General features: G+C 57.5%; 7 protein-coding genes across 7 annotated transcripts; 4 read left to right on the top strand and 3 right to left on the bottom strand.

Annotated features, from left to right (window-relative positions):
- Window positions 1-57: 57 nt before the first annotated feature.
- N656DRAFT_728307 (uncharacterized protein) lies at window positions 58-4,269 on the top strand (the record flags this gene model as incomplete). Its single annotated transcript, XM_064812596.1, has 4 exons — window positions 58-261; window positions 360-480; window positions 590-3,531; window positions 3,604-4,269. Coding segments are annotated over exons 1-4 (3,732 nt in total), but the record flags the coding sequence as incomplete, so codon positions are not given.
- A 360-nt stretch (window positions 4,270-4,629) lies between these two features.
- N656DRAFT_706065 (uncharacterized protein) lies at window positions 4,630-5,511 on the top strand (the record flags this gene model as incomplete). Its single annotated transcript, XM_064811325.1, has 3 exons — window positions 4,630-4,825; window positions 4,892-5,019; window positions 5,125-5,511. The coding sequence occupies 3 exons, from the start codon at window positions 4,630-4,632 to the stop codon at window positions 5,509-5,511; spliced, it is 711 nt and encodes a 236-aa protein (XP_064671722.1).
- N656DRAFT_777309 (uncharacterized protein) lies at window positions 5,499-6,838 on the bottom strand. The gene is made up of 2 exons (XM_064814795.1): window positions 6,295-6,838; window positions 5,499-6,198 (listed from the first exon to the last, which is right to left on the bottom strand). The coding sequence occupies exons 1-2, from the start codon at window positions 6,761-6,763 to the stop codon at window positions 5,645-5,647; spliced, it is 1,023 nt and encodes a 340-aa protein (XP_064671721.1). The 5' UTR covers window positions 6,764-6,838; the 3' UTR covers window positions 5,499-5,644.
- Window positions 6,839-7,179: 341 nt separating this feature from the next.
- Window positions 7,180-9,722, top strand: N656DRAFT_835836 (uncharacterized protein; the record flags this gene model as incomplete). The annotated part of the gene is made up of 2 exons (XM_064818763.1): window positions 7,180-7,509; window positions 7,569-9,722. The coding sequence occupies 2 exons, from the start codon at window positions 7,180-7,182 to the stop codon at window positions 9,720-9,722; spliced, it is 2,484 nt and encodes an 827-aa protein (XP_064671720.1).
- Window positions 9,723-10,363: 641 nt separating this feature from the next.
- Window positions 10,364-11,446, bottom strand: N656DRAFT_788398 (uncharacterized protein; the record flags this gene model as incomplete). Its single annotated transcript, XM_064816690.1, has 2 exons — window positions 10,364-11,257; window positions 11,399-11,446. The coding sequence occupies 2 exons, from the start codon at window positions 11,444-11,446 to the stop codon at window positions 10,364-10,366; spliced, it is 942 nt and encodes a 313-aa protein (XP_064671719.1).
- A 1,250-nt stretch (window positions 11,447-12,696) lies between these two features.
- On the top strand, window positions 12,697-14,487 carry N656DRAFT_574554 (glycoside hydrolase family 16 protein). The gene is made up of 2 exons (XM_064810145.1): window positions 12,697-13,058; window positions 13,138-14,487. The coding sequence occupies exon 2, from the start codon at window positions 13,141-13,143 to the stop codon at window positions 14,272-14,274; it is 1,134 nt and encodes a 377-aa protein (XP_064671718.1). The 5' UTR covers window positions 12,697-13,058; window positions 13,138-13,140; the 3' UTR covers window positions 14,275-14,487.
- Window positions 14,488-14,699: 212 nt separating this feature from the next.
- Window positions 14,700-16,427, bottom strand: N656DRAFT_835832 (FMN-linked oxidoreductase; the record flags this gene model as incomplete). Its single annotated transcript, XM_064818762.1, has 2 exons — window positions 14,700-16,217; window positions 16,296-16,427. 2 exons carry the CDS (start codon window positions 16,425-16,427, stop codon window positions 14,700-14,702), a joined length of 1,650 nt encoding a protein of 549 aa, XP_064671717.1.
- Between the last annotated feature and the right edge of the window lie 1,838 nt (window positions 16,428-18,265).

Below are 18,265 nucleotides of genomic sequence, written 5' to 3'. Positions count from 1 at the left end.
GCGATAAGATCTTGCCGACCCCAAGATTTGGATCTGCCTCTTTAAGCTGCGTTAGCTCCACGGCATAACGATCACGCATACATACATGCAGTACCAACGACTATACATAGCCATCTCAACCGACACCGCTGGTTCCCTGGATATATATAGACCACCAACTCAACTACAATTTCAAGCCTCTCTCCAGAAACGTCATCGGTTCCCATGTCTTGTTTAAGCAAGTCATCGTAGTGCGAGTTGGCTTGCAGACCAGCCAACATGGTAAGTAAATCAATCCTTCCCCAGGTCTTTGCTAGGTACCTTGAATATTTTATGGGAGCTGCGCAACCACTGCTAACCCATTTGCACCCATAATCCAGCCCGACGCAACCAAGGCCGCGCACTACCTGCAGCAGCTCGACGATGCCCGTTGCGATGAGAACTGGGATGCCGTGCCCGAGCTGGTCCGCAAAGTGCGCAAGCACGCTCCAGAGCGGTCCTGTACGTATCCGTACCCAGTTCCTTTACTCACCCTCACTAACCCCTCTCGCACCACACTGCTCTACTCTACCTTTCCCACACAACTTGTTCTAACCACTGTTCAAACTAGGCCTCACCCTCACCGCCGAGATCGAGCACGCAATCGTCAAAGCCAACCTCAAAACCCCCCAGACAATAACCGCCGCCGGTGCTCCTCCTCCCAGCGAAGACCACCACCACCCCCCTTCCTCTCCGTCCACGCCTCGCCCAACCACCGCAACCCTCCCACAGCTGACAGCCAGCACCACCGGCCCCCAACATGCCGAGGCCGCATCCAAACTCCCCGCCCTGTTGGCAGCGATCGAGTCGGAAACGCACCAACACGCCCAGGACCGCTTCCAGGCGCGCGTGTGCGCCGGCTGGCTGCTGTGGGCGCTGCGCGACTACCCGGCCGCCCTGGCCCGCCTCCCCGATCCGGGCGCCGACGATGAAGAAGGCGGTGGCCTACTGAACAACAACAATTGCTGGGAATGGACCAAGGTGTGCGCGCTCAAGGCGGCCTACCTCCGCGCCAACTGCCTTGCGTGCGACGGACAGCGCATCGGTGCCCTTGCTGCGTTTGAGACGGCTCTGCCGGGTCTGGGAAGCGTGTGGGCGGCTGGTGCCGGATCTGGTGCCGGCGGAGGGGATCAACAATTGGGTGGTAGTAGTGGCGGGGTGCTGCGCAAGCAGACGCGGTACTGGGCGGAGCTGTTCCTGACCGAGTATTGCATGCTGTACAGCCAGGCGGTGAAGGAAGGGGTGCGGTCGCTGGTGGAGGACGGAGGCGATTGTCTGGCCTGCTTCAGGACCTGGGCCAGGTACTGGACCGCAGCAGGCGGCAGCGTTGCCGTCGGCGGGGGGTATGGCTTCCGCGGGTCGGTGCCGCGCCGCCAGGTCTGGGCCGAGTACTACGCGGCTGTGTCGCTGATTCTGCAGCGGGGTCTGCCGTTCCCTACCGGTTACGCGGTGGGAGCCTGGGGCGGCTGGGAAGGCAGATTGTCATCGGCGAAAAGCCAGCTGAGGGCCGAGTTGAAGCGGGTGGAGACGGTGTATCAGGGCTTGTTGTTCGCCGAGACGGCGTTTCCCAAGGCGGACGAGGAGAGGGTTGAGGTGGAAGACTTTGTCGAGCGCATGATGCAGAACTGGGCCATCCTAAACGGGCGCGGCTGGAAGGAGGCTGATCTCGGTGCCGGCGGGCGGGCGTCGCTCTGCCGCGGCACCCTGGACACGCTGTATGCCGCCGCGGCCAAGACGTATCACTCGACGGCGATCCTGAGGCATTTATTCACGGTGCATCTTGCCGTGGCCGAGTTTGATTTGGCCTTCATGTCGTTTGACTCGTGGTTTGAGCTGGTGAAAAAGGGCCGGGCGAGGGTGGAGAAAACGGGCCGTCCCGAGCCGGCGCTGGATGATGATGCGACTGTTCTCGAGACCGTTTCGGCTTGTATTGCGGCTCTCTGCCGCTACGGGGGCAGAGAGGCGGCGGAAAAGGCACGGCATCTCGGGGGGCAGCTTGAAGACCTGGTTGGGAAATTGGAGCGGAAAGACTCGAATGGTGCTGCCAATGGCGCTTCCAAGGACAAGGTCCCACCCAGCACACTGGCAGTAGCGTGGCAGTCAATCGGGCTGGCGCATGCCCAGTGGGCGCGGATGACATACGAGTCAGAGACTCGGGCGTCGATCCAAGAGAAGGCGATTCAGTGTCTTCGGAAATCGCTGGCTCCCGAATACGGCAATCCAGTTGATGTCAGGGGTGTGTTTGCCCTGGGGTTGCTGTACGCCGAGCAGCGCAAGCTCTCGGCGTCGATCGAGCTGGTCAAGTCAGCTCTTCTTGTCGATAAGGCGGCCGATGACAGCCAGGAACTCCTCAACGGGCCCTACTGGCGCGAAAGATCACTAATACCGCTCTGGCATCTCCTTGCGCTCATGCTCAGCGCGCGGCAGGAGTATTTAATGGCGGCGCGAGCGTGCGAGGGGGCCATAGAGCAGTTCAAGGACCCGCACGTGCTCTTTGGCAGCAGGCACCTGAACCCGATCTACCGGAGCGAACATCTCAACGATGCCGAAGCAAAGGGTGGGAAGGCTGGTGGTGATGGCATTGTAGACGAGATGGACGACTATGAAAAGGAGGGCATCCTGCAAATCAAGATGACGCAGCTCACAATCCTCGAGCTGATCGAAGGGCCGGCGGTCGCTGTCAATGCCAGCACGGAGCTGCTTACCCTTTACCCCCGGTTGTTCGGGGACCCGGAGCAGAAACTAGAACTGGACTCTAAACCTGAGCCGCCCAAAACCTCGGCCACGCTCCGTAGCCTCAGGGGTAGCGTTTTTGGCAGCCGGTCGGACAAGACTTCCCATCCTCGGCAAAGCGTCCTCAATAACAACACTGAGAAGCTAGCAACGATCCCTTCCCGGCCGCAGACGACGCAAACTGCTCAAAGCGTCGCCACCACAACACTAACCCTCCAGCCCTCCAGCGAGCAATCCGTAGACCCCCATTCAAGTCGCAGATCAATGAAGTCTGAGAGCGTCAAGGGAAGGACGCGGAACAGCCTCCGTAAGCGGGACAGGAGCGGCAGCCGGCAGCGGGCACTCAGCAGCGGGGGCCCGCCAATCCCGCCGCTGGAAGGGGATAGGTACCTCGCCACGTTCGACGCATCGACTCCGACGCCGACAACCCTGAGCCACGGGGATTCTAACGGCACCTCTCGCTCCGGGCCTGCGGGTATGGGCGTTGGACTGGTTGGGTCCTCCTTTGTGCCGTTGTTGCCGTACGTGCAGTTTCCCCAGGAGCATACCAACAGGAGGAGGAAGGCGATCCTCGTCAAAGTGTGGCTTGTCATTGCGGGGTTCTACCGGCGGGCTGGCCTGCCCGAGGACTCCCGCAAGGCCATCGTCGAGGCGCAAAAGATTGTGCAGAGCCTGGAGACAGACGTTGTGAATGACCCGTCAGGCTCGCTCTCTGTCCGGCAGGCGGGCTGGGGGGCGGAGAAGAGTGTCGAGGAGGTTTGGGCGGATGTTTGGGCTGAGGTAGGTCCAATTTTGCGGCGCATTGATTCCATGAAGCATGCATCTGGCGGGCTAATTCTAACATATGTACAGAAAGGGAACCTATCACTCGCATTGGAGAAGTGGTACCAAGCGCGCAACGATTTCGAGACGGCACTGACGCATTTCCCGGATCATCCCGGTGCCATTGTCGGCCTGTCCAACATCCTCATGGACATTTACTCGGAGAAGCTGCTCCCGCCGCCGGCCGTCCCAGGACTAGATCTCGACGGGCTATCGCTTAACGAACAGAACACTCCTCCTGGCGCCGCCGCCGCGACGATGCGGGCCACGCAGCAAGACGACGACAAGCTCCCCAGCCTGCCCTCCGAGCCGCTTGGCTTGGGTCCGACGCGGCCAGCAAAGACAACCAAGAAAAAGGCGGCAACAAGCACAGCAGGTGAAACAACAAATGGGTGCGCAGCAGCCACTACCACCACATCAGCCCTGCTCGGCCCGCAGCTGCCGCCGCCGCACCTGGCCACGTCGCTCCCCCCGAACGACAGGCTCGCGGCGCGGGACCGTGCGTACGGCCTGCTATCGGGGCTGACGCGGCTCGGAAGCGGGTGGAACTACTCGGACGCGTGGCTGGCGCTGGGGAGGGCATACGAGGAGAGTGGGCAGGTGGAGAAAGCAAGGGACGCGCTGTGGTGGTGTGTTGAGCTGGAGGATGGGAGGGGCGTGAGGGATTGGGGGGTTGTGGCTGGCGGGTATGTCCTGGGGTAGTCTTAGGTTGGGGCTTTGTATTACATAGGAATGCTGTTGTGATCTTCATAGGTACTTATTCTTACTTATTATAATAGAGGGATCAGCCGGCTTGACGTATGTGTTAATATCGTGTTAGGACCTACAAAGCGTTGAACTGGTGGTGAAATTCAGGGGGTTGCTCCGGGATTGACCAATAGGATGGGCAAAAATCCGTGTGTTTTGCCCCACTCCTGCCTAACCTTAACTCATTCTCATCACCTCCCTTCCAACATCCTCTCAAGCCTGCCCGTATGCAAACTTCTACTCTTCCTTGGACTACCCACCAACCCACACAACCTCGACACTGGCAAATACAAATAAATAATAATGAAAATGCCAACCGGCACCGCCCCTCCACTAGACCTGACCCTCGTCCTGGCGGCTACGCGGGACATGGGCATCGGCCGCAACGGCACGCTGCCCTGGACAGGCCTAAAAAAGGAAATGGCCTATTTTGCCCGCGTCACCAAGCGCCTTCCTCCTCCTCCTTCTTCTTCTACCTCTACCTCTTCTACTACCACCCCTTCATGTGGTTCTGCTTCTGCTTCTGCCCCTGCCCCTGCCCCTGCTGCTGAAGGCGTAAAATCAAAATCAGCAACAATGATAAACGCCGTCATCATGGGCCGCAGGACGTGGGAGAGCATCCCGCCCCGCTTCCGTCCCCTCGCGGGCAGGCTGAATGTTGTTGTCTCGCGGACGCAGAACCAGGCGGATATGCTGCCGGTTGGGGTCGGTGGTGGTGGTGGTGGTAGTAGCAGTAATGGGCAAAAGGAAATTGAAAGGGAAAAAGAGGAGGAGAGGGTTGTGGTGACGCGCTCGCTTGAGGAGGCGATTGGGTATCTTGTCGGGTTGAGGGATGGGCATGCAAACGCAAACGCGAACGGAAACGGGAACGGCGGACTAAAGGTGCAGCTGGGCAGGGTGTTTGTCATTGGCGGCGCGCAGATCTATGGCGCTGCGCTCGCGCTGGGCTTGAAGGACGGCGCCGGGGCTGGGGCTGAGGTGAGGAGGATCCTGCTCACGCGGGTGCACACACATTTTGAGTGTGATATCTTCTTTCCGCTAAAGTTGGGTGAGGAGCAGCCTGGGAATGGCGGGTGGAAGAAGGCCGCGCCGGAGGAGATGGACGATTGGGTCGGTGAGGAGGTGCCCAAGGGCGTGCAGAATGAAGCTGGGACCGAGTATGAGTTTGAGATGTGGGAGAAAGTGGACTGAGCGAGTCTTTTTTATTTGAAGCTGTGTTTTACAGGATATCAATCAGGGGGTTACAGGCCGTGACCAGGCCCCGGGTCAGCGGCAAGGGTTGGGTGTCTAATGTACATGCTCTACAGTATGGGCATAGACATGGCTATGGCCTTGTGCTGGTGGTGGCCACGCCGGGCTTGATGATCCCCGCCTGCTCAAAGGCCTTGGTCATGGCCCCGGCCGGCACGTCGACCGACTCGAACTCGGCAGTCACGGACCGCTGCACAATGGCCTTCTCGCCTTCCATGTCGAATAGCTCGTCTCTCATGTGACCCAAGTCGGCCAAGCTGGCGCGCATCCAGCTGACAACGGCGGCCAGCGCCCTCACGTCGACATCCTCGCGCGCCTTGAACAGGTTCCTCCACACGGCCGAGGCGAGCACGGCGTCGCCCTTGACGAGCCCCTCGTCGTAGGCCATGACCAGGCCACGCCACTGCACGAACAGGTCCTTGAGGTACTGCTGTCGGATCATGCGCGACGACAGGTCGTGCACCAGCTCCATCTTGGCCTCGGCCTGGTAGAAGAAGTGGTTGACGAGCTGGTCCTGCCAGGCTTGCTGTGACGCCTTGTCCATGCACCGGAAGCGGACGAGCAGGAGGTACATGTGCAGCATGGTGACGTGGGCCCAGGTGCTGAATGTCGGGGGGAGGGAAAGGCCTGGAGGTCGGACAAACAAACATCTCCCTGTTAGCGAGATGCAGAGGGTAAGGGGGAGAGCGGGGGAAAGAAAAGAGAAACAGAAGCTGGACACACCATTGTGCCATTCCCCGCCCTTGCTGGTGCCAATTTCCTCCCCGTCGGGCCCTGTCTGTAGTTTACCCGCCTTTCGATCGGCGGGCTCAATGGCATAGTCGGCTTGGGCGGCGCATGTTTTGTACATGCGCTCGGTGGCCGAGTAGATGAAGTAGGTGCTCCTCCCGGTTGCAAGGCTCTGCGCGACGCGGCCAAGGATGAGCTGCTTCAGATCAATCTTTTGCCGGGATGGCGATGTGTGGAGGGCGCGTCGGGCGGTGCGGCTTGACGGTGTATTGGCATTCGATGTTGTCATAAGCGATGGTCGCGATGCCCGCGATGCCCGCGATGCCGAATTGTTCGCCGTGCTGCTGGTGCATATGGATGCTGATGATGGTGATTGGGCGCCGTTAACGAGAATGGGCCGTAGTTGCGCTCCTAACCTAGGCGCCAACCGACCAAAGCTCGCGCTGCAGCTACAGCAAGCCATTGTTGGCTGGGATGTCTAAGTAGACAACGTTGAAGCCAGACTCTCACATTGTCGCTGAGTGAAAGCGTCGTCGACCTCACACTGACGTCCTGGGAGCTCTCTCAAAAAAAGGCTTATCGCAGGCCAGGATAGGGGTTAGGGTTACTATAGCTAAGCCAATTTAGCCAAATGCGCTTCCCAACGAGGAATCTCTGTGTGTAGAAGGGAAAAAATCATAGAAATACATTCAAGACTTCCTTCCCTCAAGGAGTGGAAGAATAATAAATCTTCAGATCTACCTCTTACCTATCTTTAATGTCTCAATTGGATCGAATGTACCCTGGCTGATATTTCAGACGGCAAGCTCTTCAAAGATTTGTCTCTGTGCAAGTTCATAATTTGGTTGAACCTCACTCAACCTGCAGAAGTTTACAGACATGGCGGCGCCGCCCGATTTGAGGGTGCTCTGTCGCCGGCTGGCTTCAACACCACTCGATGAGCTACCGCGTCTCAGCCCGGTACTGATCGGCCATGTGCTACGCTGCGGAGGGCCCCTTTCTGCATCCACCGATGCAAAAGACAAAGCCTCAGAGACGTCGATGCTCGTCCACAAGCTCAGGACACACATCACCTCCCTCCTCAACGGCAAGAATGCCTCGGGCCGCTTCTCTGCTGTTTGTCTGGTCAAGGCCGTTATAGACGTGGGTGGATGGGAGAGTCTGCGCGCATCAGACCCCTGGATCAAGGGACTCATTGGCTTGCTGCAGGTAGGCGAGCACATCTCGAGATAGTATTAGCCAAGGGATACCAGCTGACCTCTGTCAAGAAACCCGACCCCATTTCCTCCAAGGAGTTATGCATCGTCACCTTGACCAAGATCTACATGCTTCTTCACGGCTATCAGACACTGGTCAGGGAGATGGCCACTCCAACATTGCAGAGTTATGCAACAGCCTGTCTGCAGCTCATCAAGCCCCCTGCCTCGGGAAGACCGTTGAAAGTCCCGGCAGCCTTCGTCGACACAGTCATCTGCTCCCTCTCCAAGCTCGTGATGCTGTACCCAACCACCATGCGGCCATGTGCCGCCCAGATAAAAGCTGCCATCAGGCCGTATCTCGCCCCGACTTCGTCAGACCCCCTCACTGTTCCCCATACCTTGAGATCGAGCTCTCGGCGACTTTTTGTATTGCTGTCTTATACGGCACCCAAAAACGGCAGCAGTGAAGAATGGGCCAAGTCTATCCGGCCATCCATCCTGGACTGCCACGCCACTGCCGACCAAGTCTTTCGGGCCGTGGTCGAATCATGGGAGTCAACCACAGGCTACAGGAGCCAGCCGACACACACTCCCATGGACCCCTCCGGTGGTGGCGACTCTCCCGATGAACTTCCCCCCTGGACGGGTGTGCAAGCCGGATCCGAGAGGCTCATTGGCCTTTTGGAGCTCCTTGCCGAATTTTTTGACGCCCCCACCAAGGCACCAGTCACAGTCCCCCTGGGAGAGCTGCTGGACCTCACGACGAGGATAACGCTCGTGACGCCTCCTTCATCCTTCTCGGAGGACTCCATCCAGACCAACCCCGCCATTGAGAGAGACGAGAAGGCGGAGCTGTGGAGCGTCCTCCCAGACGTCCACATTGCCGTCTTGCGCCTTCACGCCGCCATCCTCCGCCGCCTCGGAGAAAACGCACTGCCTTTAGCAACCGACCTCATCGACCAAATGGTCCGCGTGTGTAACGCCAGCCATCACATCGCCTCCATGCGTGAGACCTGCTACATGCTCACCAAAGAGCTACTCCTCCTCGCAGGCCCAACCCTCCAGAAACTCACCGTCACCTCCCTCACACCCCTGATCCAAGCCGCCTGTCGAGACATTCTCCTCGCGGCCGGCCACCCGGATAGCAACACTACCAAGAACAACAACAACAACAACAACAATAACCCGCAACAAACCCAACCCGTTGCCAACGGCACAAAAAATAAGCAGCACCCGCAGCAAAAACAACAACTCGCAAGCACCAACGCAGACGCATACCTCTCCCTCTCCACCTCCACCTCTTCATCCAACCTCAACCCCCTTTTCTTTAGCACGGAGAATAGGAACAAAACAGCCGCACACACCCTCCTACCATGCCTCTTCTCTTACCTTCCACAGGCGGGGTCCCACCTGGCGCCCGAGACGCGCGCCCTGCTCGACCGCACCGCCATCCTCTCGCGTCACCGCGACGCCATGCTCGCCGCCTGCCTCCACCCCTACCGTGACACCCGCGGCCGCTACTACCCGAGCATCCTGCCCTTCCTTGTCCGGGCGTTTCCGCAAGACCAGGCTGTGGAGGTCGTTAGGAGTAACTTGCTTCGTGCTGGGTTCGGTGCCGGCTCGACGAGAATGAGGGTGGGGGTGTGGGATAATAATGATGATGATGATGGGTTGATCGGGGGTGATGGTGAGGTTGGGGATGGAGATGGAGATAAAAGTGGAAACAGAAGAGGCTCGTTGATGGAGGGGCAAGGGGATGTGGTGGCAGCTGTTGCGCCTGGGTTTGGGCCCAGCACAGCAGCGACTGGCAAAGTGGTGGCTGGCGGGTGGGGGTTCGGTATGGATGTGGATGCCGATGGTGGTGGTCAGAGCGCAACGACGATGGCAAAGAGTGCGAATCCGTTTGCGACGGTTACCGTGCAGACGGTGAGGCAGTGGGCTGAAGAGGAGTCGCTGCCGCTGCCGCGGCCGGCGTCTCCTTTGAAGCGAAAGAGCGACCAGTTTGACGCGGGCAATCCGCCCAAGCGCGTCGATACGGGCAAGGCGGCCGAACAGCCGCGCCAAGTTGCTGTCGTGTCCACCACAACGGTGGCGGCGGAGAAAGGAGACGGCGAGAGTGGAAGTGAGAGCGACAGTGAGGGGAGCGTTCAGATAGACATGACTCTGGATGATGAGGAGGAGGAAGAAGAAGATGAGGAGGGAGAGGAGGATGGGGACGAATGACACCGCTATCCGGAGCACACTGGCTTGTAGAAGCTATTGTATTTGCGGATGATATTGTACGTAACTATCCCTACACGTAATGGAGCAAACATCGTGGCGCTCGCCTCGCCTTGCAAATACCCCAGTCCCGAGACCTTTTGCTCAGGGATAACTTTCTAAGCTTCGATATGACCGCATCATTGCCGTCCCGAATTCCCAAAGCCACTCTCAAAACGCCAGATGCCATTGCCTTGCCGTTGCCTTTGGCCCCATGCTCAAGCCAGCCAACCCTGTACGTTTCCTGGAAATGCTCAGAAGGGGAACAAGAAAAGGGAAGAAAACAAGTGCCAGCATGCCGGGTCCCACCAACTGTACCTCTCAGCCGCCTGAGTTGATGAAAGAGCAGGGACCGAGGGTAGAGAGGAGAACTCCTAACCCAACCCGGCAGCCGACAGCAGGAAAAGCGCATCGCAAACCGTTCCCCATTTTCAGGAACCATTGCCGCAGCCAAGCAGGTGTGATCACCAACAGCGGCCGAATTCAGAACAAAGCAAACAACTGGACCGACCAACCCAACCCCCACCCTTTAAACCCGACATTCCAACAGTAAAACGAAAGCAACGCAGCACAAAAGAAAAGCAAGGTGAAGAAAAGAAGAAAAATCAATCCCTCAACCAAGCCCGCCGCTTCTCCTCCTTCTTCTGTCTCCTGCGCTCCTTGAACGCTTTCAACTCGGCCCGCGTAGGCTTGATGCCGGACCGTTCCGCCTTGACGCTGCGCCCGTCGTGCATGTTTGCGGCCGCGTCCACGTCAAAGTAGGCGCGCATCTGCCGCCGCGCCTTCGCCTCGTCCGAGTGCCGCTCGGCGCCCTGCTCGGGCAGCTGCCATTGGCCTGTGTGCCGGTTGAAGAAGGCCTCGGTGGCGTACTCGGCGCCGTATTCCGGGTTTCCACTGGTGTATGTATATGTGGTGGTGGCTGTGGTGGTGTCGTGAGTAGCGGGTATGAAAGGAGGGGTGCCGCCGGTTGTTGTTGTAGTGGTGGCGCGCAAGTTCTGCGCATACCATGCGTTCTCGTCGTATGAGCCGTGGATGGCCGGGTTGTAACCCCCCGCGATGGAGGCCGGGTTGCTGAGAACGGTGGTTTTGGAGTCGACACCAGGGGCGGCTGTGGCTATGGTTGCTGCGGCTGTTGCGCTACTGAAGGTGGTAGTAGTAGCGGCACCCGGAGCGGTGGCGGGAGTGGTATAGTCGCTGGGCACCCGCGGGTTCTCTTTCTGCCAGATACCTGTGAACCTGTTCCAAAACCAATAGCTCTGGTCGTTAGGGTTCCAGTGATACTCCCAGCCATCGTCTTCTGGCTGCTCGGGAACGGGCTCGTTGGGCAGCGGAGGCGCAGCGGTGTCGCCGGCCTGGCCCTCCGGGACGGGCTCGTCAGGAAGGGGAGGCTGCGTCTTGTTGTCGGCGCTGGGTTCGGGCGTGCTGCGGTCGGAGCCCGTGTACTCGCCCTCGGAGTGCGCGTCGGACGGGGAAGGAGAAGGAGAGCGAGAGCCGCTGGCCTCAGCGGATGGGGCCCTGGCCTTCTTCGTCTCGTTCGTCTCGTTCGTCTCGTTCGCCTCGTTCGTCTCGTTCGCCTCGTTCGCCTCGTTTTGTAACGTCGGCTGCGCCGCTTCGCTCTCGGAGCCCTTGTCTTCCGGGACCGGGCGTGCCTCGGAGGCAACAGCCGGAGCTTCGTCCGTCGACGGCATGGTCATCTATCGGGGCCGGCACGGGTCAACTGGATGATGGGATACAGCCAAACCCAACTGCACAAGTCCACAACGCCCCATTCACCGTCAGTCACTCGGAATTCGAGCAACAAGAGAGGGCAGAAGAAGAGAAATTGTTAGTAACGAACCGAAACTTGCACGCTCTCTCTACCGGTCCATGAATCTCCACCCAGAAGATTGACCTAATGGAAAATCGGTGTCGTTAAGAGCAGGAATGTATTTATTGGGATGCACTGCTTTGGTGATTGATTGTATCGTTGTTGACGGTGTTTGCGTTTATCGGAAGCTGAAGAAACTCGCTTTGAGGAATTTTCAGGAATCGGGGTGGGGTTTTATACTTGTGGTTCGTGGTGATCGCGATCGGCTAAAAGTGGGTCTGAGAACCACTCGCAGGGCAGGCACTTGCCGGTTGACGATCTGTGCATCACTGCTTCGTTCCAACTTTGAAGAAACCACGCGTCTGCATCTTGACAACTCGTGCTTGTCTGCTTAAGGTTCATCTTCTTTTCTGTTTTCTCTCCTCTTTCTCACAATTGACCTCTATACTGAACAAGAGCGTATTTTTTGACTCAATGCGAGAGCATGTCTTGGCAACGCCTACGTAACGGTATAATACCTATGGTGATGCCCGGGGATATCGTTGAATCGTTGAATAGCAGCATCACGTTGCATGTGTCTCCGCCATTGACCATTGACCTCGACTTGTTGAGGTGTTCGGTTCGCCGCAGGTTTATCAAGCATACGCCACCTCCAGCATACGTGTCCCGGGAATCCAACAACATAGGTTCCATTCCGGGCAGAAACAGGAAGTCATCGCCATTGCAGATCCACAGGACTCCTCCACCTCTCGCTGCAGTGTTATAGAACCCCGTCTCAAGTTCAGATAAGACCAGCCCTGTCGCAATCGCATCTCAGCTGCAAGTGCTACCCCGGCTTCTGGTTTCGGGGTGGGATCCGGAGGAGCCTCCATTAATTTTCCCTACTGTCCCGCGTCGCCGTTTTTAGCCTCTCACTGCGGTCTCCTTTTTACCCGGATATGCTGTTGACCTATCGACCGTACACAACTTGTATGGCAAAATGCTGATCCCGGGTCCCTGGCCACGTCTCTGCCGTCTCCTATCCGCCGTCAACTTGCTGACCCTAAAGGCTGGAGCTGCTTCAGACGGGCCGCTCGAACAACGGGCCTGGATCGCTCTCGCATCCCCGAGGCATTGACCAATAGATTTGGTTTCCGTTCTGGCTGAACCAGGACAGCAGCTTTCATGCCATAGCTAGGTTGGAATGATGTGGACAGTCTCGTTGTTACTGGCTGCCTCTGGGGCTTGGTAGAACAGCTTGTCCTCGAGCTTGCTATATGAGGAGCTTCTCCTCCCTAGTCGTAGCTTCTTTCCCCCTTTACAAACTTTCCCACTTCTGCTACCTCTACGACTTCACCCCCCTGACGAGACAATTCGCTACCAATTCCCCGGCTCCCACGTGCCGTGGCATGCCCACACCCATCTCTGGTTGTGTCAACCGCCCCCTCTTCACACGGGCGGGCACCGCGTCCGGTACCGTATCGACCTGAGAGGCAAGTGAGCACGGCGGCGAGGTAAGTTGATCCGTGAGAGAACACGACTAAACAGCTCATCATGGCTTTCCCCGTGGCGCTGACATATACGGCTAAACAGGCGATGATGGGCTTATCAATGGCATTGACATGTCTCATTGCCCTGCTCTCCTTCACGATTCCTCTGGCGGCAACAGCGGAAGCTATTCTGACGGAGGACAACAATTGCGGCTGCTTCGTTACTAGCGGTAACGAGAGCGCCTACTTCTCACATCACCGCTTCTTCGACTTCAGAAGCCTCCCCGAGTACGCCCGGGCGCCAAATGTCATCCAGGACCTGGCCAGCACCTCCGGTGCGAGCATGACCAGCGATTTCTTTTCCAAGTCAGAATGGACTGACTTCTGGATGCTGGCGACATGGAATAACGCAAATCGTGTCCGAAGCGACGCCTCCTACACCATGGCAAACTCCCCGAACAACATATACATTGAGGCCAACACGGAGCCCTCGACGAGCGCCACAACCCAGACGTGGCTGACGCTGCGCACGCAGCGGCTGGCTGATTTCCAAACAGCCGCCGAGATCGAGTCGGCCTCGGCCAAATTCAAATACCTCTCGGTACGGGTGCACGCGCGCACAATCGGCGAACCGGGCGCTATCACCGCCATGTTCACATACCGCGGCGCCGAAACGCTCGCAGAGGTGCAGGAGGCCGACCTCGAAATCCGGACCGTCGACGACCGCAACTTGGTTCACTACACCAACCAGCCGGCATACACGGACGAGGGCGAAGTCGTCGAGCACGCATCCCGCAACGTCATCCTGCCCCGGGGCTTAACCTGGTCCGATTGGGCCACCCACCGCCTGGACTGGACTCCGGGGAAATCGACATGGTTTGTTGACGACGAGCCTGTCGCACAGATCGTCTTTCAAGCGCCCAGGGACGAGAGTAATGTCATCTTCAACGCCTGGAGCGACGGCGGCCGCTGGACGGGGAATATGAGCGTGGGCGATTCCGCCTACCTCCAGATCCAGTGGATTGAGTTGGTCTTCAACAGCACCGAGGTGGCCAGTCAGAGTGGCGACGGGGTTTGCCAGAGCGTGTGCAGTATCGACGAAACGCCGCAATTGGGCCGGCCAGTATTGCTATGGGCGCGGGATGGGTGGAAGAATGCCGGGACCAGGCTCCCTCGCAGCTTGGTGTCGACGGGGGTGGCGGGGTTGGTAGCTGTGCTTTTGGCCGGGGCTTTCTGGTAAAGGAGACGGAGCATTGGCGTTTAGGGTAGATGGTTACCGTTTTGCGAACCATAACTTCTTTTTTCTGAGTGCTGTTCTGTGCCTGTGACTTTGACTTATGAATATGCGGATAAATATTGGCCAGTTGATTCCACTAATTCGGTATCTGGTGGTCCAGTATAATTGTAGATACGTGAGCGTAGGGGGTTTGGAGCATGCGTCGCTGTTCTTGAAGACTTGCCTTGGACAGGCATTGCGAACACTCGAAGCTCGACTCCCAGGGAGATTGATTCCCATACATGTTCCTTAAGCCAGGCTCCGTGACCGTCACCAAGTCGGTCGATGCCCCGGCAGCTTGGCAGAATGATATTCCTGCAAGTGCCCGCTCCGCCTAGTCGAATCGCCGATTCGACAGCTTGATTCACTGCTTCACCGACTGGAAAGCCTTACCCACTTACCAACTCGCTCGAAGGGTAGCTCGTCGTCTTCTCAAGCTGTTCTGTGGCAGCAGGCTTGTCGTCCGCCTCCTCGTCCTTGCTCCTCTTGACATCTTGATTTTCCCCTCTATCAGCCTCCATCTCCTCTGCCATCCTTTTCTTGTCCTTCTTCCTCATCTGCACGGCCCCCTTGGCCATGGCTTCCTTGGGCAGCGGCCTGATGACGGGCTGGACGACCCACCACGGGCGTTTGCACTCGCGTATCGTCCGTGCCGAGCTCTCAGGATCATCTTCCTGCCCCTCCTCCTTCCCTCGCTCAGCTGCAGTTGCTGGAGCATCCTCCTCCTCCACGCTCTTCCCGCCGGTCCGCTCGTACTCAAGTATGCCCTCGGCAACCTTCTTCTCCACGAGCCTGCAGATGGCTTCGTACGTCTCCATATCGCCGGTCCGCGCCCCCGCAAGCGCGTCCCGCACATCGTGGTGGCGCACGACCATGTGCCGCAGAAGGTGGAACAGGTGTGGCTGCATGGCGCTAAAGTTGGCCGAGTGAAGCATCGGGTTCTCCCTCGCGAGCTCGTTCTTGCGTTTCTTGGGCTTACCGGGCTTCCCGTCTGCCCGTGGCCGCATGCCAGGCACCACGATCTCCTCGCTCATCCAAGCCGTGTCGTCGCCTGGCACGAAGAGCGGTCTCCTGGCTGGTGGTGTCGCGCCCAGCACGTGCTGGTGGAGGATGTCGAGGTAGCGGCGGAAGACTTCGTCGACGCGCCAACCGCCTTTGCCGTCCTTCCCGTGCCAGTAGCCACGAACTTGCTGATCGGGTGGCGGCGGCGGGGCAAAGATGCCCGGGTTGCTGAGGTTGCCCTCGGCGCTCATGACGCCGTCAGCTCCGGTGGCGGCGAGGCACTTTTCAACATCTCCGTGCTGCAAAATGTTACCGTTTGCGAAAAGAACAGTTTCCGGTGGGAGATTGTCGCGCAGGTAACGGATCATTTGCCAGTCGGCCAATCCGGTAAGGTGCCCCTTTTGTTCTCGCCGCCGCCCATGCACCGTCAAGATGCTCGCCCCAGCGCGGAGCACGTTTTGGGCATACTTTAGAGTCTCCTCTTTGGTATCAAGAATTCGTATCTTTGCCGTGACGGGAATATCGAGATCCTCGTGAAGAGTGTTGATCAACCTGTATATCAAGTCCTGATCCTCCTGCAGAAAGGCGCCGTAGTGCCCAGTCCTGGCGATGCCCTGCGGACAGCCCAGGTTGAGGTCGACGGCATCGCAGTAGGGAGCAACATGCCTGGCAGCGCTAAGAAGAAGCTGCGGATCGTTGGCGCAAAACTGCACGAAGAGCGGCCGGTCGAGACCGGGGTTGCCGTCGAGGAAGGGAACGTCGGAGCCAGGCTTTGTGGGCTGAAACTCTTTCGCGCGGTACTTTGGCTGTTCGCTAAAGAGCTTGGAGTGGAACATGGGCGAGTAGGCTAGGAGGCTCGACTTCTCGGACTCGGGCATGAAGGATCGCGACAGCATACGCCAGGCCTGCCAATCACAGCGGGGTTAACATTGAGCTCTCAGAATCTTCCCTCAGAAAACCACTTCCTATTCCGCATTACTCACGAACTCGGACTGGTTGACCATCGGCGCAACAATGTACTTTGGAGAACCGATACTCTCGTAGAATGCGCGGCCATGCAGTTTCGGTTTCCGCACAGCAGCGGGGGCTTGTCTGTCGACTTCATCGCACGCCATCTTGACGAACAGCGACCGCCGACCGCCGACCGACAGCGACGCAACCGACGCGCGAAGCTTGTGCAGGAAACCACTCGCCAGTGTGTATCTTGATTCGACCTGGAGCCCGTGAAATCCGTCCGCCTTGAGGTCCACAGATGTCAAACGTTGAAGTAGCCAGTGATCTCGAAGACAGAGAGAAAAAAGTTAAGCCAATCGCCATGCTTCCGCCTTCCTGCAAGGCTGAAACTCACCTCACTTCTGAGCATCTGATTGGCTTCCGTCCTTTTTCCCGAAAACGCGGCATGATGCAATGCCCCACAGGGGTCTGTAACCTCAAGTGTGAACAGTGCCTCCCTTACACAGTCCAACGCGTCTTCCCTCACGCACAGTGTGTTGGTGATGCCCCTATTCAGTACCAATACAGATTGGGTGCGAAAATTTCGTACTTTGAACAAAAGTCAGTGTAATGTATGGTAATCATTGTAAGGTAACTTACCGTAGCAGACGCCGCTCCCCACCGCAATGGAACCCTTGCTTTCTCGTATCCGTGGATGGCTCCATTGAACATCGTGTCAGCCATATAAGACGTTATCCTCCGCCTCGAGTCCCTGGCCAGCCATCATCTGTCCCGCCGACCTATCCGGGCCATGAGAGCAAAGGAAAGAGGCGGTATTACACCCTCAGCGTAGATGCTTATCATTCATTGAAAACAGCGGAAATGCAGAGCATCTCAGATTATGTGTTTGTATTGTAGATAACTAGGGATTATGGGCTTGCATGCCCTTTTTACTCCCGACACACCGTTGCAAATGAGTGGAGAGCATGAACGCCAAGGCTCTCCACACTCATCAGACTCCCAAGGCCAGAATTGCACCACCCGCAGGGGCCGTCCCATTGCATCTAGCACGAATACTAGAGCATTGCTAAGGTAAACACAGACATCTTATGTATACGCATGCAGTGTATACGAAAGAATGACACCAAGATCGGAGCATAAGGGTCGGCTTCCGCCCCTTGCTTTATACAAAAACCACATATCATCATTCATCAGCTACGCTCTGGCGCCCGTGTTACTGTTTGGTACTAATGTAGTAGTAGCATCTGATTGCTATGCAAAGACTTTCGTGTATTAACGATGGCAACGACGGCATCGAACAAAACGACGGCTACGGCAGCGATGACTTTGTAGAACCAAACTCAACCAACAGAGAGAGAGAGGGTCAGGAATCTGACAAAACAAACCCAACAAACGAGAGAGTAACTAGGATTAAGCCTCCCAACTCGAACATCCCGCGACATCTGCATCGTGAGGAGTCCCTTTTGTTCGCTTGATATGACGAGAGAAAGAAAAAAACGGAAGAACAAGAACAAGGAAAATTAACAGAAATATGCTCAGTGCTGCTGTGTCCTCAATGCTGCTGACTCTCCACCTGTTGGGTCTTCGGTCCTGATATGCCATCTGACTGCCGTCGCGCTGAAAGAGGGACCTTCGGCCTTGGCCTGATACCATCTCCTCTTCGTACTTCTGCTCATTCGTCGCCACCTTGCCATCACACCTTGCCCCGTGATCCCCTACAAAGACTTCTTCCTTGCCCGCCATGGCGTCCCAGCGCTTGACTGAATGATGTTCGCTGTCATTGATGTCCGCTGGCGTCAAGCCGAAAAAAAACCAAGGCCGACCTTGATCTTTGCCGTGGGTGGGTGGGTTATTAGATTTTGCTGCGCTGTCCTGTTCTAGACGCAAAAGCTGCCGAGATGGATGCGAGAACGCCGCGACACCTTACTATGCTGACCCTATAACGCCTCGAAAATGTAAATCCTGGACAAATACACGACGGGGTCTTGCCGCCCCTGTA

Source organism: Canariomyces notabilis (assembly GCF_033297395.1).
Source record: "Canariomyces notabilis strain CBS 508.74 unplaced genomic scaffold N656scaffold_6, whole genome shotgun sequence".
Classification (NCBI taxonomy): Eukaryota; Fungi; Ascomycota; class Sordariomycetes; order Sordariales; family Chaetomiaceae; genus Canariomyces; species Canariomyces notabilis.
Note: the sequence above shows the minus strand (reverse complement) of the source record. Positions and strands in the feature narration are given on the sequence as shown.

What these genes read in the sequence shown, in the direction of transcription:
- N656DRAFT_777309 (XM_064814795.1), bottom strand. Translation starts at nt 6,763, where the DNA reads ATGGCTTGCTGTAGCTGCAGCGCGAGCTTTGGTCGGTTGGCGCCTAGG. An exon ending in GGGCGGGGAATGGCACAATG is followed by an intron (nt 6,199 to 6,294) that starts GTGTGTCCAGCT and finishes TCCGACCTCCAG; the next exon opens with GCCTTTCCCTCCCCCCGACA.
- N656DRAFT_574554 (XM_064810145.1), top strand. Translation starts at nt 13,141, where the DNA reads ATGATGGGCTTATCAATGGCATTGACATGTCTCATTGCCCTGCTCTCC.